The sequence below is a fragment of the Eupeodes corollae genome, chromosome 3 (genome assembly GCF_945859685.1).
Source record: "Eupeodes corollae chromosome 3, idEupCoro1.1, whole genome shotgun sequence".
NCBI lineage: Eukaryota > Metazoa > Arthropoda > Insecta > Diptera > Syrphidae > Eupeodes > Eupeodes corollae.
Window position 1 is genome coordinate 78,590,081 of NC_079149.1, and position 23,691 is coordinate 78,613,771.

At 33.7% G+C, this 23,691-nt stretch overlaps 3 protein-coding genes across 3 annotated transcripts; 2 read left to right on the forward strand and 1 right to left on the reverse strand.

The window, feature by feature from the left end:
• The first annotated feature begins 518 nt into the window (after window positions 1-518).
• On the forward strand, window positions 519-11,063 carry LOC129949355 (1,4-alpha-glucan-branching enzyme). The gene is made up of 7 exons (XM_056060754.1): window positions 519-1,047; window positions 6,958-7,127; window positions 7,188-7,438; window positions 7,499-8,016; window positions 8,074-8,245; window positions 10,020-10,835; window positions 10,894-11,063. Exons 1-7 carry the CDS (start codon window positions 956-958, stop codon window positions 10,939-10,941), a joined length of 2,067 nt encoding a protein of 688 aa, XP_055916729.1. The 5' UTR covers window positions 519-955; the 3' UTR covers window positions 10,942-11,063.
• Window positions 11,064-11,395: 332 nt separating this feature from the next.
• LOC129949356 (serine palmitoyltransferase 1) lies at window positions 11,396-16,775 on the reverse strand. The gene is made up of 7 exons (XM_056060755.1): window positions 16,445-16,775; window positions 16,032-16,392; window positions 15,836-15,968; window positions 15,648-15,777; window positions 12,218-12,415; window positions 11,793-12,155; window positions 11,396-11,740 (listed from the first exon to the last, which is right to left on the reverse strand). Exons 1-7 carry the CDS (start codon window positions 16,493-16,495, stop codon window positions 11,573-11,575), a joined length of 1,404 nt encoding a protein of 467 aa, XP_055916730.1. The 5' UTR covers window positions 16,496-16,775; the 3' UTR covers window positions 11,396-11,572.
• Window positions 16,776-19,235: 2,460 nt separating this feature from the next.
• LOC129949125 (U3 small nucleolar ribonucleoprotein protein IMP3) lies at window positions 19,236-20,202 on the forward strand. The gene is made up of 3 exons (XM_056060393.1): window positions 19,236-19,475; window positions 19,538-19,749; window positions 19,809-20,202. Exons 1-3 carry the CDS (start codon window positions 19,339-19,341, stop codon window positions 20,003-20,005), a joined length of 546 nt encoding a protein of 181 aa, XP_055916368.1. The 5' UTR covers window positions 19,236-19,338; the 3' UTR covers window positions 20,006-20,202.
• The last annotated feature ends 3,489 nt before the right edge of the window (window positions 20,203-23,691 follow it).

The following is a 23,691-nucleotide window of genomic DNA, read 5'->3' on the forward strand; positions in this document are numbered from 1 at the left end:
TTGCAAGATTTTTTCTGTTATTAACAAAAATGTCACAGAATTTGCTTGCTAAATGCAGGAAAACACATTGCATTTTTCTTAGATAATTGCATTAATCCTCAAATGATCTCGACACCTTGAATTGCTGAGCCCACTTCATATGTTTGTTCCCCACTAATTCCATAGCAACTACATCCATAATGCCTTGGTCTTATAAGAATTGCAGTGCTGCCGCAGCTTGTCTTGTGGGGCCAGAGAGAACCCTTAAGTCTGGACTCTATTGGCCCAACTGTGCTCGGAGTGTATCTCATCATATTCAAGCTCGTGGCTCATATTTAAACCAGAAAAACACAACACATATTTTTTGAATTATAGTAAAAATTACTCAAGCCAAAAACTAAAACACCCTGTTTATATCACTTCATTATTTATTATTTCTTGCTTTCTCACTATTCTTCTATGTTTTGTTCTACGAGTATATCAGCTGTTTGTGTCTTGTAAACAAATAGTTTCGCACTTTCCCTGTTCTTTTTTATCATTTACAAAAATACTAAATTAAATGTTTTCAAGTCTATTTCTATTGATAAGGTTTCAAAAAATTATTTATGTACAAATGTATGTACAGATAAGTTGCGGCCATGTGGAAGTTTCACATTATCTCAATTAAAACAAACAGATTGCTGGTCTTTCATCTCTACAGCCGGAGAAAGAGACTCAAAATTATTGATACTCTATTTGCAACAGACCATCAGCCTCTGCTCTAGCGTAGCGTTTAATCTAAATAAAGAAACATTCTTCCGCCTTAGAAAATAAATTTCGGTGCCTTAAAAAAATAACTCATAATAATACTCACGCCTGCACTCCATTTAGTCAGTGGAATAGTGTAAGAGGTGCCGTTCGTGAAATATTCGGTTTTAGCATAGAAATTAAATCCTTGTTTTTATCATAAATTCCTGCACTAAAGTTTAAAATCAAAATGGATCCAATGCAAGTTGAAGTTAAGGACATTGAAAACCTATTTGCCTTGGACGGATATTTGAAGCCATTCGAAAGGGAAATTCGCAGAAGGTATACCTTTTTCCAATGATTCTCGAGAAGAGGAATCTACCTTAATTTAATTTCAGTACGCATTTATTGCAATATTCTGATTACAGTTTCACAATGTCAGCTGAAGGTTATTAATTTTTGTTTGCTAATTTGTGTTGAATTGTGTAGCTTTTATGTGAAAAAACAAAATTATAAATTGTTGGAGTCCAGCATACATCTGTTTAAGAATAAGTTACGTAAAGTGAAGAGTGTTTTAAACAAAACCAACTTAATAGATAACCGGCAACTGAAGGTCAGTGCGACTTTTTGTATACATTCCAACTTAGAAGCATATGTTATGTAGCCATAGTGTTTGTTGTTTCTATTCTTAGTGAAACGAATAATTATGTAGAAAACACTGATAAGACGCAATGTATTTCAAACCTAAAATTTAAGATTTGAGAAAACAAAGTTAATACCTACCTAATCATTTGTTCTTTAAAAAAAGTATATATATTGATTGCTAGTAATAAGTTAGTAAACTCAAATAAATTGGAAGGCTAACATTTTGAAGAGAAGCAGATTCTTTAATTGCTCGCAAGAAGTGGAGATGATGAAACTGTCTCGTTTCTATTAATTTGCATACACTCTTCCGTATAAGATATTTAAAATTGTACTGTTATTTGTAAGAGATCTGGAAATCGAAATGCAATATAAGAAACTGATGAATAACGATCAATTGCAACGCCATCCAAATCCCAACTCTCACTCTTTTTAAATACTTTTAAACAAAAAAAAAGAAGATATTGATTGATATTAAATACCATACAAAAATATTTCGTGAGTTTGCATCATAAAATTTCATTAATAAAATAATTATTTAGAGCTTAATTCCTAATTTTCCAACTTATCCATTTTTATATTACAATCACCCCACATTGCTTGAATTTGCTTAAGACATGAACTGATATATGTTCACGAAGCAGAACCACGAGTCGCGATTGCCTTCAATCTAAAAACAAATTGCAACAATAAGATGGAAATGTTTTGCTAAGCTCTCTTTCTTACCCGCAGTACTTCAAATATGCAATACACCGGCCTACTCTTAAAGGTTTAAGCTTTTTCATCCACCTTGAACAATCAAAGATTCGTCTTTAATCCTTGACTTAAATTAAAATCGAAAAAGCAGTACCGACAATTGCATGATCAGAAATTAAGGCAAAAAATACTACAATGTCCCAAAGGTAGTAAACATTTCTGGTCATTAGTAAGAACGTACGAAACACAAAGTCATCCTCGGTTCCAACGCTCGTCCACAATGACACTCCCTTTGTAAGCTAGATTGTTAAAGCCAATTTGCTTGCAGCACAGTTTGCTGTTAATTCGACGCTACCGAAGAGTGTCGTGAGTCCTCCTGTTCTTGAGAGCGTAAATGATTCTATGGGACGAATCTTCTCACGCACTCGTGCAGTTACAATAGTACTGAAAGACCTTGACATACACAAATCCGCTGGCCCAGATAGTATCTCCCCAATTGTTCTGAAGAGGTGTTCTTCATCGCTAGCAAAACTATTGCGTAATCTTTTCCATCTTTCCCAGTCTACAAGTCTCTTTGCGATATCAATCACGTCCCTTCTTTCCAAGGTCATGGTAACGTTGATTAGTTATTAGCTGAAGAAATATGTCGAAGAACGGAAGCTTCTTAATGACCGACACTATGGCTTGACATCGTTTTGGAGAAAGTAAGATTATTAGAAATTACCTTTCTAACCGTTCAATACAAGTTGTATTGGATGGTTTCAAGTCTGAAATTCATAAATAAAAGTTGGTGTCCGCCAGGGCTCCGTTTTGTCTCCGACTCTCTTCCTTATATTCATAAATGATCTTATGTCTGCCACTTCTAATCCATTCAACTGTTTCGCCGACGACAGAACTTTCAGATTTTCATATTAGTTTCTAGATTCACATCCTTGTCCTTCGGATGTGGAACTTAAACGGCAGCGTATGATAAGCTCATTAAATTCTGATCTTGACAGCATTGTCCAATGGGGAGTCATAAACCGTGTAAAATTTAATGCTTCGAAAACTCAATGCTGTCTCCTGTCGTTAAAGCGTAACACACCACCGATGCCACTATCTATGAGTGGCACTTGCATCCAAGAAACTAATCAACTGTCAGTACTCGGTATGTGTATCACAGATCACCTTTTATGGAATGATCATATATTTGATATTGCCAAAAATGCTGCCAGGTGCTTAGGATTTCTCCGACGGTGCAAGATATTTTTCATCTCTTCTGATCTGGCTGTAACTTACAAAGCCTTCGTCCGTCCAAAGCGTGAATATAATTCGCGTATCTGAGCAGGCGCCCCTAAAACAAGTTTAAATCTTTTGGATAGAATTAACAAAAAGAGTTTTAAAAATGATATGCGACAGAATTATAATCGAATCATTTACATCGCTAGAACACAGCCGCAATGTTTCATGCCTTTCGTTGTTTTATCGATATTTTTTCAAACAATTTTCTGTCGAAATAGCCAGTTGCATTCCAACCCTTAAACGATTCCGCCGTAATACTCGCACTTCCGTTAGTGCTCATCAGTTTACCCTTCAGCTTAATTTAGGGCGTACTATCAAGTATAGAGATTCTTTCTTAAATCGAACATCGAGAATGTGGAATGCTTCAGCCAACTCTGTTTTTCCCTCCCAATTTGATGGTTAGTCCTTTTAAATCCTTCCCTATTTTCCTTATACTCGCACTGTGTTTAAATATGAACATATAAAGGGTACTAATAACTCCTTGAACGCCTGTAAATTATTTTAAAAAAAAGTTCTACCGTGATTTTTAAAAGAATATTTAAATCGTGCTTAGATCAAAAAGATGGTCTTTTCTCTTCACCGACGGTTCTAAAATACCAGAAAGCGTTTCGTTTGTTCAGGTTTCCATTCTTCAATGGGAACAAGCTTCGATTTACACTGTTAAGGCGCTTGGTATATTGGAAGCGGTTAAAATTGCTCTAAGTACCCACGGTAAATATATCATTACAACAGATAGTATATCAGTCGTAAATGCTATATGTAATGATAGATACAATGTTACCGTTATAAATTAAAAATAAGAGTCATAATTATTCGTTCACTTAAAAAACTTAAAATAATGTGGACTCTATAGCGCGACACACAACATCCCACTTTAACTATTTAAAAACGCTTACCAAAAAATACCTAACTAATGCCATCAAGAATATGAAATTGAAAATTAATCACAGCGTATGGAAATCATATACTCACCACAACGCTACAATCGGCAAGCCAAACTATCTAACTTATAATAATTTCCTGAAACTTCAACACTTCCTTTACTCATTGACATCTGTTTCGAAAAGAAAGCCCTCCGATTTGCACAACATGCAAAGCAGTCATTGACACTAAGCATATCTTGGGCTTATTTCTTTATAACCTAGCTGACCCGACAAACGTTGTTTTGTCATATAAATAATTTCTAAAGAATAATTTGCTAGAAATAAATAACTAACTTATTGTAAGTGTGTAAGGATGTGGTATATAAGTGGTAGAAGTATAAATCACTGTAAACGGCGACAAAATATTAAAATAACAAATCACCAAACATTTTTTTAATTTTCAATTATTAAAATTATTAAAATGAATTCTTTATAATTATATACATATTGCTAATAGTCATACTACAAAAAAAAACAATATGAATCCCCTAAAGCAACAGAGTGAACAATATTTTGTGTGATGCCATCTTTAGCCAATACAAATAAACTGCATATATGGTTTGCTCACTCGAGAGCACGCCACGTATGATTTTCTATGTGAAAAACATGAAGTGCTTAAATCTAAGCCGCAGATAGATATCGTTTGGCCTTGAGACTTATTGATAGTCATTGCAAATGCCAATCTAATTGGAAATTGAAGGTTTTTGAATTGAATTAGCACATCTGTGGGTATAATAGGGATTCGCGGTAAAAATATATTTTCAACTGACAATTTGCCAATTGTAACGAAGTAAAAATACCTTCAGTTGTAAATTATGCGATAGCATACCTGGTAAATCCAATGAGTTCAAAAACTTCTGGAAATATTTGGTCAATGAGAGCATCTTGTGAATCAATAATCGTGCAGGAATCGGCCGGTAATTGTATGCATCCAGTTTCATTTGTAGTTACTATTCTGTCGCTTATATCTAACAGTTGTGTTGAGAAGGTTTTGAGCGGATGGATCTTGATTTGAACACGCATATTTAGATACTTTCAGTTGTACTCTTTCAACATTACGCCACAGTGGTGATGATTTTAAGCACGCGTTGATCTCATCAGCGTACGTTGAACGCTGAACAACGGGAAGTGTTTGGCTGAAATCATCTGAAAGGAGTAACAGAGTGCCGCCAAATAGTCTCTCATTGTTTTGTATATCTTTCAATGTCCTGTTCAACGCCTCAAGCGAATTTTTGTTTGCCAAGTGCATTCATCCCAGATGATAATTTTACACCGGATGATTGTTTTTTATATTGCACACCGCGTCTGGGTTATTTTGAATATTTAGTGGCAATTTAAATACTGAATAAGCTGTCCTGCCTCCAACCAATAAAATTGCCGCACTACCAGAAGATGCAACAGCCAATGCGATACCATAATTTGATCGTATTTTAGCAAGAATTAGCGAAATAGGGAATGTTTTGCCAAGTCCACCTGGGACGTCAAAAAAAAGAATACACCTCGTCCTGCCGAAACTGCGAGCATGATGTGGTCAAAAATGGTTCTTAGTTCTTCATTCATTAGTTGGACATTGCGAGCGACAATCGCTGCCTTTTCGACCGTATTGTATTGTAGTTCGCCTCAAGCGAATTTTTGTTTGCCAAGTGCATTCATCCCAGATGATAATTTTACACCGGATGATTGTTTTTTATATTGCACACCGCGTCTGGGTTATTTTGAATATTTAGTGGCAATTTAAATACTGAATAAGCTGTCCTGCCTCCAACCAATAAAATTGCCGCACTACCAGAAGATGCAACAGCCAATGCGATACCATAATTTGATCGTATTTTAGCAAGAATTAGCGAAATAGGGAATGTTTTGCCAAGTCCACCTGGGACGTCAAAAAAAAGAATACACCTCGTCCTGCCGAAACTGCGAGCATGGTGTGGTCAAAAATGGTTCTTAGTTCTTCATTCATTAGTTGGACATTGCGAGCGACAATCGCTGCCTTTTCGACCGTATTGTATTGTAGTTCACGATTCAATTCAGTGTCTATTAAATCAGATGCATTTTGATTTGGTGAATGCATATCAACATGACTGAGTGGTAAGTTGGCAATGATAATGCAAAGATCCTCAATAGCAATTAATGCTTCATTTTACATATCGTCACTGAATATTATCGTAAGATCGTTGCACCGTGTACGATGCTGATGCAATAGCACTTAGGAATAGAAAAAATAAATAAAAACCTATTCTCAGACCTACTGAATGTATATGCAAAATTGTATTGAAATTGGTTAAGCCGTTTCGGAGGAGTATGTCAACTACCACTGTGACAGGAAGATTTTATATATGATATATATGTATATGTTAATAAATAATAATAATAAATTATATTAATGTCGCTTAGGGAAATAAAATAAACAAACAGTTGCAAGATAATTTATGGATAAAATATTAATAATGTTGATTTAAAAGAAAAAAATGTTTGTTGGTAATGTTTTTTTTACTTAACTTTAAAAAAAAGTATCACTGGTTGTCAAAATTTCGGAAGACTCAAGTGGAGGGCTTGCGGTTGGTTACCCATGTGTAACTGTAATAACGTAATCCACATGTTTAATAATATTGTACTGCTTAATTGATGGGCTTATAATATAGGGATATTTCTTATTTATTGTTAAATTTTTAAGCTGATAATTGATATTCTAAAATTCTTAACTTTACAGACATGGCATCTTAAAAGATTGGTTGAATAAAATTGATAACCTCGAGGGTGGCATGAATACGTTTTCACAGGCTTACAAGTTTTATGGACTACATTTTCAACCTGATAATTCCGTGATTGCCAGAGAATGGGCTCCAGGGGCTAAAGACGTATATTTAACAGGCGACTTTAGTAACATATGAAATACTTTTTTGTTTTAACTTTTTATAAATTTTGTTGGCCTTTAAATAGATAATTGGCAATGGGAAGCTACGCCTTATAAGAAATTGGATTTCGGAAAATGGGAGTTACACATTCCGGCCAATTCAGATGGGTCAGCACCTATAAAACATCTATCCGAAATCAAAGTCATTATTCGTGATCAAAGCGGCAAACTTCTGAGCAGACTTTCACCATGGGCGGTTTATGTTAGGCAGCCACCCAAAGAGGCAAATCAGGGGGTGAATTACAAGCAATACGTTTGGAATCCACCTGAAAATGAAGTATTTATAGATGAAAATAAAATGTATAAGAATTTTATATATGTATGTATATTTTTTTAGATTCATAAATTTGTCCATCCTCGCCCTCAACGTCCTAAGTCACTTCGAATCTATGAATGTCATGTTGGGATAGCATCTCAAGAACCAAAAGTAGGAACATATAAAAACTTTGCCGAGAATATCATTCCAAGAATCAAGAACCAGGGATATAATGCCATTCAATTAATGGCTATCATGGAGCATGCGTATTATGCAAGCTTTGGCTATCAGGTAACAAGCATGTATGCTGCTTCTAGTCGCTATGGCACTCCGAATGAGTTAAAACAAATGATTGATGTAGCTCACGCCAACGGACTTTATGTATTGTTGGACGTTGTTCATTCACACGCAAGTAAAAATGTCGAAGATGGCATGAATCAGTTCGATGGAACAAACAGTTGTTTCTTTCATGATGGAAAGAGGGGGGAGCATGCACTGTGGGACAGTCGCCTATTCAATTATAACGAATATGAAGTTTTAAGGTTTTTACTTTCAAATCTAAGATGGTGGCATGATGAGTACAATTTCGATGGATACAGGTATTATTTTGTAATAATAAAAGAAAAAACTTGTCACCAATGATATTGTGTGTTTAGGTTCGATGGTGTCACGTCAATGTTATACCACTCAAGAGGTATAGGGGCAGGTTTCAGCGGTGATTACAGTGAATATTTTGGCCTGGGAGTAGATACCGAAGCGTTACTATACTTGGCTCTAGCAAACCATATGGTACACGAACAAAACAAGGAAGCAATTACTATTGCTGAGGTGAGTAGAAAAGATAAATTGGTGGAATGGTACTGCATGATTTTTTTTTTCTTCATGAAAAAATATATGTGATAGTTAATTATAATTAAAAAACACGTGTTTCAGGAGTTTATTTGCGATTTTCGGTTTGGATCATATATGGCACATTGAGCAGAAAAGGAACAAAAACATTTTCAAAAAATTAAATAAACTATTTATTCAAAAATTATGTAGAATGGAATATTGTGAAACAATTTCTTTTCTCATTCAACCAAAATCAACCGATTATATGTCATGAATGCTTTTGGACATGATACAGTTTGGTAGCCATTTTCCTTTTTTGTTGAAGCGTTGGACTTCAGAAGACGGTTTGCTGCCGACATATGTCGAAGCGAACCTTTTCCTTTTTTTCAATTCCTTTTCGGTAGGAACTTTAAAGCCGGGAATCCGATTAGCTTGGTAAAAACGCTTTCTTTGCCAGATAAGTCAACAGCGGTAAGGATGTGTACCAGTTGTCAAAGAATAATTTGTAGTGTAATCCGTCGGGAATAGTTCTCGGCAGTCGAACAACAACGTCACTAAATGTACTAATTTTTAATCAAATCGGTGTACTGTACAACTGTACATGTCCTTGGGCTCAAGTATAAAGTTCAAAGTAGCTGAACCCAGAGCTACTACAAAAAAGAACAAAATTTTGATGTGTGTTTTTTTTTTGGGTTCTATTGCCGCATAGATGATCTGCTTGTGGTTGGTATAATTTGTTCATCTACTGCCATATATTCTTCTCTAGGAACAGTAAGGAGTCTCTGCCTTGTTTAATCCAAGAATGGTCTTATTTTATGAAGGGGATCGTGTCCTGGTTGTTCTATGGGTATTTGCGTGAACCTTTTTATTTCTTCGAACCGGTTATATGCCATTACAGAGTTAAGTTTGGGTAACCTAGGCTTTCATTCCAATAAAGCCTAGTTGATGGTAATTGCCCAATTGACATGTAAAGGCATATTACAACAAACTGTTCAAGTTCCATTGCTGTTATATGGGCAATTTTTTCGGGACGTTTTTCACAGGAGTATCTGATTGTTTTTGTTCTATATGTTTGAACATTTCGTCTGTCACTGCTGTTGTCGGGAAAATTTTGTATAAAAGTATGGATACCTCCGTAAAACCGATGTGGGTCCATATTTGAATTCTGTTATTTCGGTAAAAAACTTAAGTACTTCATAAAATCGAAAAACAAAATAACATTGTTAATAATATTTATATTATTTGCTTTACTGGTATTTTTTTTTCAAGCACTACATTTTATTTTTATATTTTTTATACAATTTTGACGCGTTTCTCGCAATGCACCCTTTGTGACGAGTTGGACGGACAAAATTGTTGTCGATACTCGCTCATAGATGGCGTTTATCAATACAATTTAAAGCGTTATGTTACTAATTTCACACTGTATGCACAAAACAACAGAATTTGTTGAAAACTAGAAAATATCGACAAAAATACGGTTTGGCTCATATATGAGCCACCATGCAGTAAAGGTTTAAGCAACAATTATAAAAAAAGGAAAAAGAAATCTATCTATTATTCATTAAAATATATTAGCCAAATATTCCATTTTTGTCTGCTCGATTGATATCATTTAATGAGTAGAATGTAGACTAAAATTTAAATATTTCATAAAAGCGGATACAAATTTGAAAGTGAAAGAAATTGAATTTACAGCATTAGATTACAGTTCAAAAGAATAATTAATTTTAATTTACAAATTTAGTCAATAAATTGTATTACATTACAGGACGTATCAGGCATGCCCGCTCTTTGTCGACCAGTCTCTGAAGGAGGTGTTGGATTCGATTACCGTCTTGGCATGGCTATTCCCGATAAATGGATAGAGTACCTTAAGACCAAGACTGATGATGAATGGGAAATGGGGAACATCGTTCATACCCTAAGTAATCGACGTTGGAAAGAAAGTACTGTAGCATACGCAGAGTCCCACGACCAAGCACTCGTGGGTGATAAAACAATCGCTTTTTGGCTTATGGACAAAGAAATGTATACCCATATGTCTGTTATGAGTGAGCCATCAATAATAATTGATCGTGGAATTGCACTTCACAAAATGATTCGTTTGATAACGCACTCCTTGGGTGGTGAAGCATACTTAAATTTCATGGGCAATGAGTTTGGTCATCCAGAATGGTTAGATTTTCCTCGGGTTGGTAATAATGATTCGTATCATTATGCCCGTAGACAATGGAATCTAGTCGATGATAAGCTATTAAAATACAAATACTTAAATGAATTTGATCGTGCTATGAATTTAGCAGAAGATAAATATGGTTGGTTGCAAGCAGATCCTGGCTACGTAAGTTGGAAACACGAAGGTGATAAGATCATAGCGTTTGAAAGAGGTGGATTGGTATTCGTTTTTAATTTCCATCCAACGAGAAGTTTTACTGACTATCGCATTGGTACAAATTGGGCTGGTTCTTACAAAGCTATACTCAGTACGGACGATGAATTGTTTGGTGGGCAAAATAGAATCGACAAAAATTGTGAGCACTTATCAAACCCCGATGGACATGCTGGTCGATCAAACTTTATCCAGGTGTGTTATTTTGATATGTGTTGTTTTTTGGAGACGTGTTAAGTTTTTTTGTTTTTAGGTTTATGCGCCTTCTAGAACAGCTGTTGTATATGCAAAAATTAATTAATTTAGTTCCTGTTAAAGCTAAAAGTATATTTTTATACATTTTATAGTTTACTTTGTTAAACAAGTTTTCCTACATGTTTTGAAAAAATAAATAAATATTATTGTTTTTTTATTATAACATAATGCAATACTTTTTAAACCTTGAGAAAATCGAAGCGATTTAAAGCCGGACTTTTACTTAACCTTTTGTTCTTAAACGTGATTAAATGCAAATTAAACATTTCATATAAAAAATTACTTTGCAACACTAAATCAATAAACAAATAAGTTCGTTTATAATGGTCAAATATAACAAATATTTAATCATGTTTAGTACTTTTGTAGCTATCTTTAAAAAAAATAATCCACCCTTAAAAAAATTAGAAATGTGAGTAGTATCAAAAGATTAGATTAGAAGGGGCTTTGCCCGTCAATTAAATAGACCAAGATTTGAATTTAAAAAGAAAAAGTACATATTTTCATGTTTAAAGAAATTTTGATTTTATTTTTTTTTAATACTTATGTTATTTTGTGTTTTTTAATCAATGGAAGTCTGAAAGACCTCCAAACAATAGTGCTTCTTAAGCATTAATAATATATATAGGATACTTTTGTTCTTAAGCTTATGAATAATGTTTTTAAAGCGGAAAATTTTATTCTAAAATATCTTTGGACACTTTTTCTATAACATCGAAGGCAGTATTTAGTTCTGTATTGGTCAACAGAATATTTGAAGTGACCCGCAAACTTGGTCTAGGGGGAAATTTTTCCAGTGCTTCCAAATAATGTGCTTCAATTAGAGCAATGTTATTTTCAATGCACTAAAATAAAAAATATGTTGAATATTAAATTAAAACTATTAATATATCTAACCTTGTCAGCAATTTTTGCTAGAAGTTTTTGTTCTTCCTCATTTCCTAGGGAATTTTTTATATACAAATGCTTTACTGGAGAAATTTCATTCCCACGCAACGTCAGCTTTGAAAAATTACTGAAAATTTGATGCATACTACGGCTTATGTTTTCCAATTGGTTGAACATTTGCGGTTCTTTTTCAAAGCGGTCTAATGCACTTATAACAGCCTGTGTTAAAAGTGGTGGCAGCGAAGCGGAAAAACAATAACCTAATCCAGAGAGCCGTTGATGTTCTACAATAAACGATGAACCAACACAAAAGCCTCCAATTGATGCAACAGCCCATTCCATTCCAGCACATATAAGATCTACTTCAATGCGCTATATTTGTGTACACATACATAAAATAAAACTTTATGTGCATAATTAATAATCATACTTACATCAATATCAAAGTGCTCGGTCAATCCATGTCCAGTTTTCCCTAAGGTTCCAAAGGAAATACTTTCATCCAGAAACAAACGTAATTTGTATTTTGAACGCAAATTGACAAGCTCAGGAAGGGGACAAATTTCTCCAGTGTTCATGTAGATTCCTTCCGCAACAAGGAAACGTCTAGTTTTAGCTGCTTTGCTCGGATTCTAAAAAAAAAATATTAACAAAAAATTGTGAAATATGAAAATTAAGAAGTAAAACAAAAGAGACTGACCAAAAGCTACACAGATGGAGTTAGTAGTCGGCCACTTAACTTTTTTTTAATCTTTCTCATAATTCAGTTTGTTAAGTTTTGGTTGTAAAAAAAACAAAAGTCTTATTATTTGAAATGTCTTAATACTAAAACTATTGTTTCTTCGAGTTTATTTGCCATCAAAAAGAAAATATTTGCGAAAATTAAAAGAAAAATGTGAATCTTGTGTAGTCGGCTTCTTAAACTCTAGTATTCGGCAAATTTAGTCTTCACTCGTGGGCCCGTATGTTAAGTTCTATATTTTGACCAAAATGTACAATTATCATAAACAATTAAACAAAAAATATATTGTAACATTTCCCTACTAACATGCCTATTACAAAAAGTTAAAGAAAACTAAAACCATTTTGAAAGTCACTTTCTATTGCGTTTAAAATTAACAATTACATGTTGGAACCAGCACTTGGTTTCTCATGGAAATACCTAAAACAACTAAGACCTTAGTACGTGGATTTTAAGCGTATTTCCTGGGTGGTCGGGTACCGGATAAATCGTTAACGTATCGAGTTCTTGGGTGTAAAGAAATTTGGTTTAAATGAATCATTTACTTGCATGAAACTTGGGGTAATGTCTATTTTCACATTATTGGATGGAATTACAAATTCAATTACTTGAGTTCTATACAAGTTTTTGATTCATTGAAGGCGATTTTGTTCGCAAATGTTTTAAGGACCTTCATTTAAAGTCTCTTTCGAAACAGGCTTCATCAATTTTAAATACAATAAACAATTTTTAATAAAGTTTTCTTTCTAGATATTGGGCTACTTTTTTTTTAAACATATATGGCTAACCATAAAATGACTCTCTTTTCTAGTTAGTCTTCTAATTTTACATAGCTAAAATAAGGGTCCGACAGCAAAATTTAGGAAAATAGATATCAAAATCGCGAAAAAACTGAAACTAAAAATGAAGCATTCTTTCGAGTTGTGCAGAATAGTAAAATATTAGGCCCTAATTACGAGAAGCGAATCGAACGTTTGAGAAATCCAGTATAGAACAAAGTAAGTTAAGTTCGACATTCAAATGGGTCAACTTCTCCTTTTCGAAATAAGTAGGATTTTGAAGTGAAAATTGAAATGGGATTCATGAAATGAGTGATTTCAAAAATGTTCCCTTTAAGTCGAGCGTTCGATTCACTTCTCGTAATAAAGTTGTGAATTACAAGATTTTTTTTTCGGACGTCAGGCAAAAAAAAAAGTTTTTTAAGGTCTGCTTGCTGCATTCATAAAAATTTAGATAAAATTATTATTTTTGTTTTATTGACAAACATTCAAAATAATAATAAATAATCTAACAATACCTTTAGTTATAGATGTTTTCCCGTCATACAAAATATTTGTATTTACTTTGCACTTTTTGTAGATACTAATTCTTTCATAAGCAAATTTACACTTTAATTAAAAACTTAACAACAACAAGATTTTATTGCTGAAATAACCTCAGCATTGTTTGCATTTTTTACAAGCCCTTAAAGCGTGAAGTGAAGACTTTTAAAACAAATATTTTCTTATGAATTACATGTAGGTATAGTTACTTGAATTTAAGAGATAGTGGCCGACTTCTGGGCATCATACATGACACATCTTAATTCATATTAAAATATATGCAAAACACATGTGTTAAAGAAAAAAACTAAAAAAATAAACATTAAACTTCTTCTACGAATTGCTTAACAACTTTTAGTTATTAGCTTACTGGGATATTAATTTACTAAGAAAATTATGTTCTGGGATTATGAAACATTTAAGAGTCTAATTTTATTTCTGATAAAAAACTAACTATTATTATAAAATATGATTTAGAATATATCCAAATTCTGATTCGGTTATGACCATCACCATTCCAAAAGCCCAATTTAGAAAAAAATCCAGGTATCCATTCCATCCAGAGATGAATGGGAAGACAAAAAAATCCTGGATGACAAAAGCATTCATTTCCAACACAAATGAGGGAGTTGGTAGTGGTAGTAACTCAGAAAAGCTTAATCTAAGCATCTCATTCCGCCTACCTAATCATTGTAGCGTCTTCCAAGCGGAAATTTTAGCGATCAAAGAGGTTCTCTCCTGGCTAAGAGAAAACGTGATATCAACTTCTGATATCTGCATCTTCTCTGACAGTCAGGCTGCTATTAAATCTATTGACGGTGTCTCAACCAAATCTCAAAGGGCCTTGATTGTCGATCGTCTCTTATGGAGATGGCGCAGCAATTTAAAATTCACCTCTGTTCTGTGCCGGGCCACAGAGACATCACAGGAAATTGTAGAGCCGATAAACTCTCTAAAAATGGAACCGCCAACCTATTTCACCTGAAAGGGAGAAGACAGGTATAACGATACCTACATGTAAACTTATGCTAAAATAAACAGCTTCTGCGATAGCAAACTCTAGGTGGCACAATTTACCAACATACGCAACCACAAAACTCATATGGCCCTCACAAAGCAGACTTCATATTAGCTCCCTAATAGGTGCCCTTATGGGACACTGACTTATAGGCAGATACGTAATACGACTTGGTGTAGCTTCAAATGACCTCTGCTCCTGCTACCTTCTCTGCACTTGCCCTACTCTTTCACTAAGACGAAAACATCATCTGGGAGACTACTCTTTTGATAATCCTAGTGAACTAGCTAAAAAGGATATCAAATACCTACTTCGCTTTATAAAAAGCTCAAAATGGTTCGACTAGTAAGAAGTAATTATCTAGATTCATGTGGTATAACTATGGGCCTTTTTTTTGGCCTAAGTGCATGGATTCCGAATATTCAGCCACCTTAACCTAACCTAACCAAAGACCACTAGAAATTAAAACGATTCGATCTTTCTTGCAAAAACATGGCTATTTTAAATTGAAAAATCTGTATTTGCGCGCCTATGGCGTAATTTGATTTAATAGTTGTTTGTATGATTGTAAACCTAGAATTAAACAAATTAATTAATGGAAGCGACACAACATACACACACAATATACGTTATCTCCATTTAAATCGATACAGGCACACAACTGCAAATACAATTCTTTTTCTATGTACAGAAACAGACTATGCGTGATAAACGAATAGTTGTTGATAAGAAACTAAAATGTTAGGTAAATTGTGTCTCAGATTCCGTGACTCACAACTTGCCTTTAAATCTCTCTTTTGTTGCTCGATTAGTAAACGTTCCAAGTCAGCCATGTCATTGTGTTTATAATAAAAAATTTTACTTCTTGAAGCATCTAATCCTTTTTGTATGGAAAAGTTTACTGACTCATCACTGTAAGAAATTAATTAAACTCCAAGGTTAATGTTTACACAAGAAATTTCAAAATTACACAAAAATCACGTCTGTTCTTTTGGAATATGCTGGTATAGCGCTAGCTACTGTAGAAAACCCATAGGAGTACACTAGAGCTTCTTCAGTTCCCATGAATTTAGCCAGGCGCTCTTCTAACTCCAGGTGAACGTCTAAAAAATTTTTTATATTGCTCAGTACCCTTTTTTGTTTTTATTTTTTAAATAATATCTTACCCACTGTCCCATAAAAACCTCTTGGGCCACACGATCCCACTCCGTACTTTCTCAAACTTTTGACGGCATCGTCTATTATCTTTTCATCTTCCAAAAAGCCCAAGTAATTATGGGTGGATAAATTCAAACACGTGTAACCATTCACAATAATATACTTCCCCACTTTACCTGAAACCATACGTGGTTTAAGGGCTGGATGATTTTTGTCTACTTCTGCAACAAGCGCTTCAGGTTCAAAGCTTTGAATGATGGCCTCTTCTTCTTCAGAAGTATAACGTTTTCGACCATTCCGTTTATAAAAGATCAACCATATGACAGACAGTAAAAGAAAAGTTTCCAATGCAAGGGCATAGAGTGGAGTCTGTAGAAATTAAAGTTAATTTCAATAGATTTTAGTGGAAAATTTTACTTACATTCCTTATTATTCTTTCGATTTCGTTGAAAAGGAAAGGAGCCCCGGCCATAGTGTTCGTGATGTCTTTACTTAAGACAAAGCACACGCAAATCCCGAAATCCTTCGACCAATTTTCTTTACTTTGAAACTATCCGAACAACTTTATAATTTATATGAGAAGTTATTTTACTTTCTATGTACCACAGGAGTAACAAATATAAGAAAACACGGAAGTTGCTATTTAGTATTTGGAAGTTAGCTTTTAATTATTACCCACATATATGTATGTAGCGTTCAACAACACAATTAACTAGTTGTTTTCTTATCAAACTCACCCAAAGTCTTGAATGGTCGGTCAGCTGTCTCTTTTGTCAAGATGACAGACAATAATATTAGGCTCGTTCCAAAAATAATTTCGGAGAAATACTTCCGAAATTTAGTTCTAATGGACCACAACTATAACAGGCTGCCTACACTGGGCCTTATTCAATGAAAGTCGACTCGACTTAACATGAAACATCCAATGTAGTCGTGCCGTCTCATATTTTGATTCAATGAAGGCAATTAAGAAAACTAACAATAAATTTGGAAGATGGTTTTTCTTCTGTGACTATTTTTCCGTCAGTTAATAAATTACCTCCTTTTCGGGTGTAAATGATTGGAGAAGATCAAGTGCTCGCTTAGGCTAGGCGCGCACATGCAACTTTTATTTTCGAAACTGTTTGGTTTCTAAACTGAGCACTATAGACTTATACGAGAACCCGCGCACATTCAAAAACCATTCTGTCGCCCATTCGAGGAACTTTTTAGTTTGTATTAGACACAAACCTTTGTTTGTGTCACAATGAATTATAGGTAACTGCGAGGACATTCAACTAAAATTCTTGAATAATTTTCTGTAAGTGCAAGATCGAGAAAAATGTAGTCAAAGTATATAAATGTTTCCTGTGTATTGGTTTATTTCGTTGATTCCTTTCGGAGTTGCTTATGTGCGCAATCTTTGAGAAGCTAACGATCAAACTATTTGGTTTCAAAAAAGTTGCATGTGCGCGTCTAGCCTTACATTCCAAATTCGAACCTTTGATAAGTATGATTTATGGAAAATAAAAAGATTGTGTATGAAAGGCAAATATTTCTGTAGAAAATATTTTGAAATTAAGTTAGTGATTGAAATATACTTGGAGCATCACCGAGTAGCTTTTTATTGCCAGCAAATAACTTGCTTAGTGGGCGCAAGAACTTAAAGTCATATATGGCTGAAACACATACACACTTCAGCTTCGGCTTCGTCTGAGTTACGTTAGGCCCGCTTCGAGGTTGCTTTGAATGACATTTCTATTATTTCATCCCTCCAAAGAGCAAATATTTTGTTTGTTGACATTTTTTTACAGCTGATGAGCTGTCAGACAAAGCAAATGTTCAGATAATTGAACTAGAGCTTCCGTTTGGAGTCACATTACGTTACATTACGTTCTTTTCCTTACGATTGTCAAAGGAAACGTGAGGTCGAAGCTCCATTGTGATAGCATGCATTGAATTCCTATGGCTGAACTCGTAAACTTCAGGCGAAGCCGAAGCTGAAGCGTGTATGTGATTCAGCCAATATTGTTTTTGACATTTGTGTGCTTCCTTATGTACCAACACCTTTGGTTTGTATTTAAAGCCTATAGTTAAATTTTGTATGGGGATAGCTGTTACAGTTTTTTTTTAAATTAACTTTTCTATATAAAACTTTTAACTCCACCTTGAGGCTACGGCGAACGTTAAAAAGAAATAACTCCATGATAATACTATAGATTGTATATACACTTGTGTGTGATTCCTTAACATACGACATACCAAATACTACACACAAAAAGCGTTTTTGACCTGAACAGAAACAAATCTTAGAAATTGTCATTTGTCTCTTTCATACCATACAAATTCACACCTGCTCAGCTTTTTACTCCATTTGTTTGGTCGTTTTAGTTAGAGCTCATAGCATGCACTCCAAGTTAAACTCTCATTGAAAAAAGGATTACAGCTGAAGAACTCTGGCAGATCTCGTTCAAACAGGGAAACGCCTACAGTTGTGCAAGAGTTCTCAAGGATAAAAGATCGCAATGCACTCATTAGTGTTTCCCTTTAAATAGAAATACAAATTTTATACTGATTGATGGTAAATCACACAAAGAATTAAAAAAAGTTTAATTGCGCAGTTACTTTTCGATAAAAACTTTATTTTTCTATTTTCCGGACGGAAATTCATTTTCCTAAAAAGCTGATACTTTTATGTTCGAAAGTGAAACAAATCTTTCCAACGAATTGTGCTCCAATTTCACACAATTCCAATGACAGATTTCTGTCAGTACACATTTTTCGGTCAATTTTAATAAGGAAATTATTTATAATGACGTGAATTTTTAATAATAGCTATAAACGACCTGTCAACAAAATTTAATAATAAGTTTCAATAATGAAAACCATTGATTACTATAATTGACCTCTCATGGAGACACTGACACGAAAAATTAAAAGGTTTTTATATACTTACATATATTCCTCTATGGCCTGGAATCGGAAATCGGTGTGTGCAGTAGCACACACTTTTCCGCACATCGATACATTTTTCCTAAGTATGATGTCTGTGGGCTACCTTATGTGCATAGTTTTCTAGGTACATTTTGAGGAAGTTGAAGATATTTTGCATAACACACCACGTAATGTCAAAAATACAAATACAATAATGTAAACAAATGGGTGTTGGAGGGTAAAACGTACGATAGATTCCAGTCTTTATATGCTGTGTCTATGATATTTTGTTGTTTATATATTTTGACAGTTAACAGAAGTACTATTATCGTTAGCCTAACACGTTTTTTTTGTATTATTATTCTTGAAATTTTCGATATTCTATAAAAGTATCTTTAGAAAATGGTTCGTAAATTAAAATACCATGAACAAAAACTACTTAAAAAAGTTGACTTTATTACGTGGAAAGTCGATAATGCCGCAAAAGAAAATGTTATTCTTCGTAGGTATCATATTCGTAAGCGAGAAGATTACACAAAGTGAGCTCAGGATTTTGTTTTGCTATTTCTTTTAATTTCACTAATAAAGCCTTTTTCTTTAGATATAATAAACTATCCCGTTCTATTCGGGAACTAGCTGAAAAAATAGCCAAACTCGATAAAACTGACCCCTTTAAAGTAGAAGCAACAGTTAGACTGTTGGAAAAACTACATTCTCTAGGTTTGGCAAAGGATAAATTAGATTTGGAAACAGCGAGCCGAATCTCAGCTAGTAGCTTTTGTCGACGAAGATTGCCTGTTATTATGGTTAAACGTGAGTTTCAACTATATAATTATTATAAAACAACAAATATAAATCTTTATTTTTAATAGAAAAATTGTCAGAAAACATAAAAGGTGCTACAGATTTAATAGAACATGGTCATGTGCGAGTTGGACCCGAGATGGTCAAAGATCCAGCTTTTCTTGTGTCCAGAAATCTTGAAGATTTTGTTACCTGGGTCGATGGATCGGCAATCAGAAAGCATGTCATGGAATACAATAACCTGCGAGATGATTTTGATTTGTGAAACTTTGTTATTTTATACTATAGGTCTAAGTTTATAGTTTGAGAAATCTCAAAAGAGTTTAATATGAGCATCAACTTTTACATGAAATACAAAAGTAAGTGAGTATTCACATTAATCTCATTTGAGATGACTCAGTTTTTGATATCAAACTAAGAAAAAATAAATAAATAGAGCTGATGAAAATCATAGAAATGAGAGTTTAAGATCTTTTTAATTTCACTTGAAGTTATTTCGAGAAGTTTTTAATTCAATCAAACATTATAAACTCTATGTTCATTTTATTAAAACCAAGCTTTGAATAAACCTTTATCCTATATTCGAATAGAGAAATTTATTGAATCTGGTGTGGCAAAATTATTGGCTCAAAATAGTTTGACAGACGACTAAACCCCTATTACCATCGGCGAGTCGAATGAATAAACGTGTGAGTGTGAGAAATTTGTATTACCGTTGGCAAATTAAGAACCGTTGATTCGACTTAAATGTCATATTTTTCGAATATTGATCTCATTCTATTGTCGTTATCGAATGTTCGTTGATTTAAACGTCATTCGTGTTATTATTTGTCGAACGTTCATATTGTGTGAGAAAAGGTAGAAGCTTATGTAAAAGAATTGTCATGAATATAAAACAATTTACATAAGTAGATATGAATATTTCATTTCTTTTATAAAATAACATGAATCAATGCATTTTCATTCAGCTGCAAGATAACTAATAAAAAATCAGTCCAACAAGCTAGTCGAAATGATGGAATCGAACCCGAATCTATCGAGAGGTGTTGCAGAATTTGGGACCAATTTGCTAAAACAATAAAATCACTTGGGCCACCTACTTGCGATGGAAAATAATGGCACAAGGTAATGTGAATTCGAAAAAAACTTGTATTTATTCAACAGGTTTTGCTGGATTATACGCTTAAAATCAAAAGAAAACTTTCAATGAATGAAGCACATACCTTCTGGCAACTAGTGGCCAGAAGGTATGTGCTTTTGTTCATCTAGCCAAATTACATAGGACTTATTAATTGGTTTACAAGACGTTGAAGTGCTGCCTGAAAAAGATAATAATATATAGAGATTTAAAGGCACAATAAACTTACCTGAATTGCATCCCAATGTTATAGTTGTTATTTCGGCAACGCTTGGAGTTTTGAGTTGTATTCCTTCTGTCGGTAAAATTATTTCCTCTTCTACAATTTCTGGATCTGTAACTCGGTATTTTATAAAAATGTTATTCAAGGCACAGCATGCATTCACAATTTGTTGTGCCTTTGAAATCGACTTTTAAGAAAGCTAATAGTCCTATCTATTTATATTTCTGCCTTAAAAGTGATGCTTATTGAATAAAGACTGCATTGAACTAGAACTTACGTTTCTGAAAAGAGTGAGCAAACAAGACGATAGTGGGTAACGCCTTTAACCCTTGTATTGAAAACCAAAAGCTAATCTCAAGGAAAAAAGTTACTATCATTGCGTTTAAACTGTTATATCCTTTTCTTTTCTTTAAGATACTGATGACCCAACTCAACCGGAACAACGATTCCTATATGGGTTCCATCAACACATTCAATTACTTCTGGTAACCTGACCGTTGAAACATAGACATAAAATGTCTTCAATTGCACACACAACTTCTTCAAACACTAAGGAAACCGAGGATTGCAACATGCCTAAATCAAAATTATTTCCAACGCTGGCGCTGCCCTGATAACTCCCACTAGCTAAAAAACAAGCTAATTTTAGTATAGCAGGGATTAAGGAGGTATTTAATACGAAAACAAACGCTTCCTTATTCAGTCAAAGGTATGATCTGAGACTTAAGAAATTAATTAGAATTAAAAGAACATCCAGTAAAAAATATTTTTTCTACTTACATGATAGGGAGTTCCAAGACAGTAGAGTTGTCTCGAATATTCTTTCGCAGTCAAAGCATTCTTACATTCTTAATTGTATTCTGTAATTTTCGTTTTCTCTAAAAAACAAATCTCTGTTGCTTATCATTCTGTTTTATTTTGTATTTTTATTAAATATGAAAATTATAAATTATGAACACAGCAGATTTTATTTTCAATTTCATGAGTTAACCTTTATTTATGTCTGTTATATTTTATATTTTGTATGGTAGCGCTGAATTTCGAACTCAAATTTTAAAGTTCGCCAACCGTAGTATGTCGAATGTCTTGGTTCGCTAATGAAAACATCTCATCTCGAACAAAGTATGTCAACCTGAAATTAAGAGATTATAATTATAAGCTGCAAGTTTGTGTATTCCTTATTTTTGTTAACGTTCAACAATTTTTCAGGAAAGAGATCCGTTGAATTCAAAAATTGAAAAATTCATGTAATATTTTATGAAAAATGAATTATGCAACATAATATATTTCCTCTATGGCAAAAAGAGTAAAACATTTTACTTTTTACACAATGTTTAAAATACCAAAAGGAAGCTTTTAACAAATTTCCAGCTTACTATCTCACATTTTGAGATGAAACTTTTATTTTATTCCACCATATTGATCATTCATTGCGGTAATGAAAACAACTTTTGAAATTTTCTTTAGTGGCTAACAAAATTGGTTTTACTATTTTTTTATCTTGTTATTATTTAGTTATCATACCAACTTCTTTCGAGTTTTGCAGAGCTGGTGAATGTTATCATTGGTACAAGATTATTCAACTTTTATAAAATAAATATTAAAGTGACAATTCTATTATAAGCAATTATTCCCGTTATGTGTGTCACCAACCACCTTTTATAGAACGACGATGTTTGGGTTTCCTAAGGCGATGCAAGATATTTATCTCCCAAACGTCCAAAGCTTGAACATATAACTCCCATCTTTGGGCTAGTGCTCTTGAAACTTACTTAAGCCCCATGGGAATTATTGAATATAGATCATTCAAATTGATTGGTGATAATTTCATCGTTGGTTCGTTCGACTTGAAGCGAAAGTTTAGGAAGTCCAATATATAGCAAAATTAAGATGGGTTAATTTCGATCTTCAAATGGGTTAACAACTCTTTTTCCAAAAAAAGTTGGGTTTTGTATTGAATATTGAAATGTTTTTCAGGAAATGAGTCGAATGGTCGATTCGCTTTTCGTAATAAGGGTAGTAATGTCAAGTAGAGAGATTCGTTCTTTAGCCGTACTACGCGAATGTGGAATGCCTTACCCCACTCTGTCTTTCCTAGTCATTAAAATATTCAGGAATTCAAAAACAATGCGCACCGACACCGCCTTTTAAACCCTATATCGTTTCCCTAATGCTCACCTGTGTCTCTGCATAATAGGTATAGTAATATCCCCTTGTGTGTGCGATTATTATAAAAAAAAAAACATTATTTACAGTATTTAGCCCACCAGCTTTTGAAAACGAAAATTCTAAAACTGTAGTTCAACTAATAATCGTTTGTAAAAGTTTATGTCTTAAACACTACTTTATTTTTTTTAAAATATATTTGTACAGTTTTTTTGATTATTTTTCGTAGTATTTGTTTTTGGGAAAAGGTTTTCATCTTCCTCAGACATCCCGTTTAGCAAATCGGCTTTGATTGTGTTTTGCCCCTATTTTCTCCATTTAGGATCTTTTTTGAAAAATTCCTTTTTAATGCTCTCTTTCCAATGTGGCAGAATATAATATTGTTAAAATATAAATGTTATATGTATAGACTGATGAATTGAGA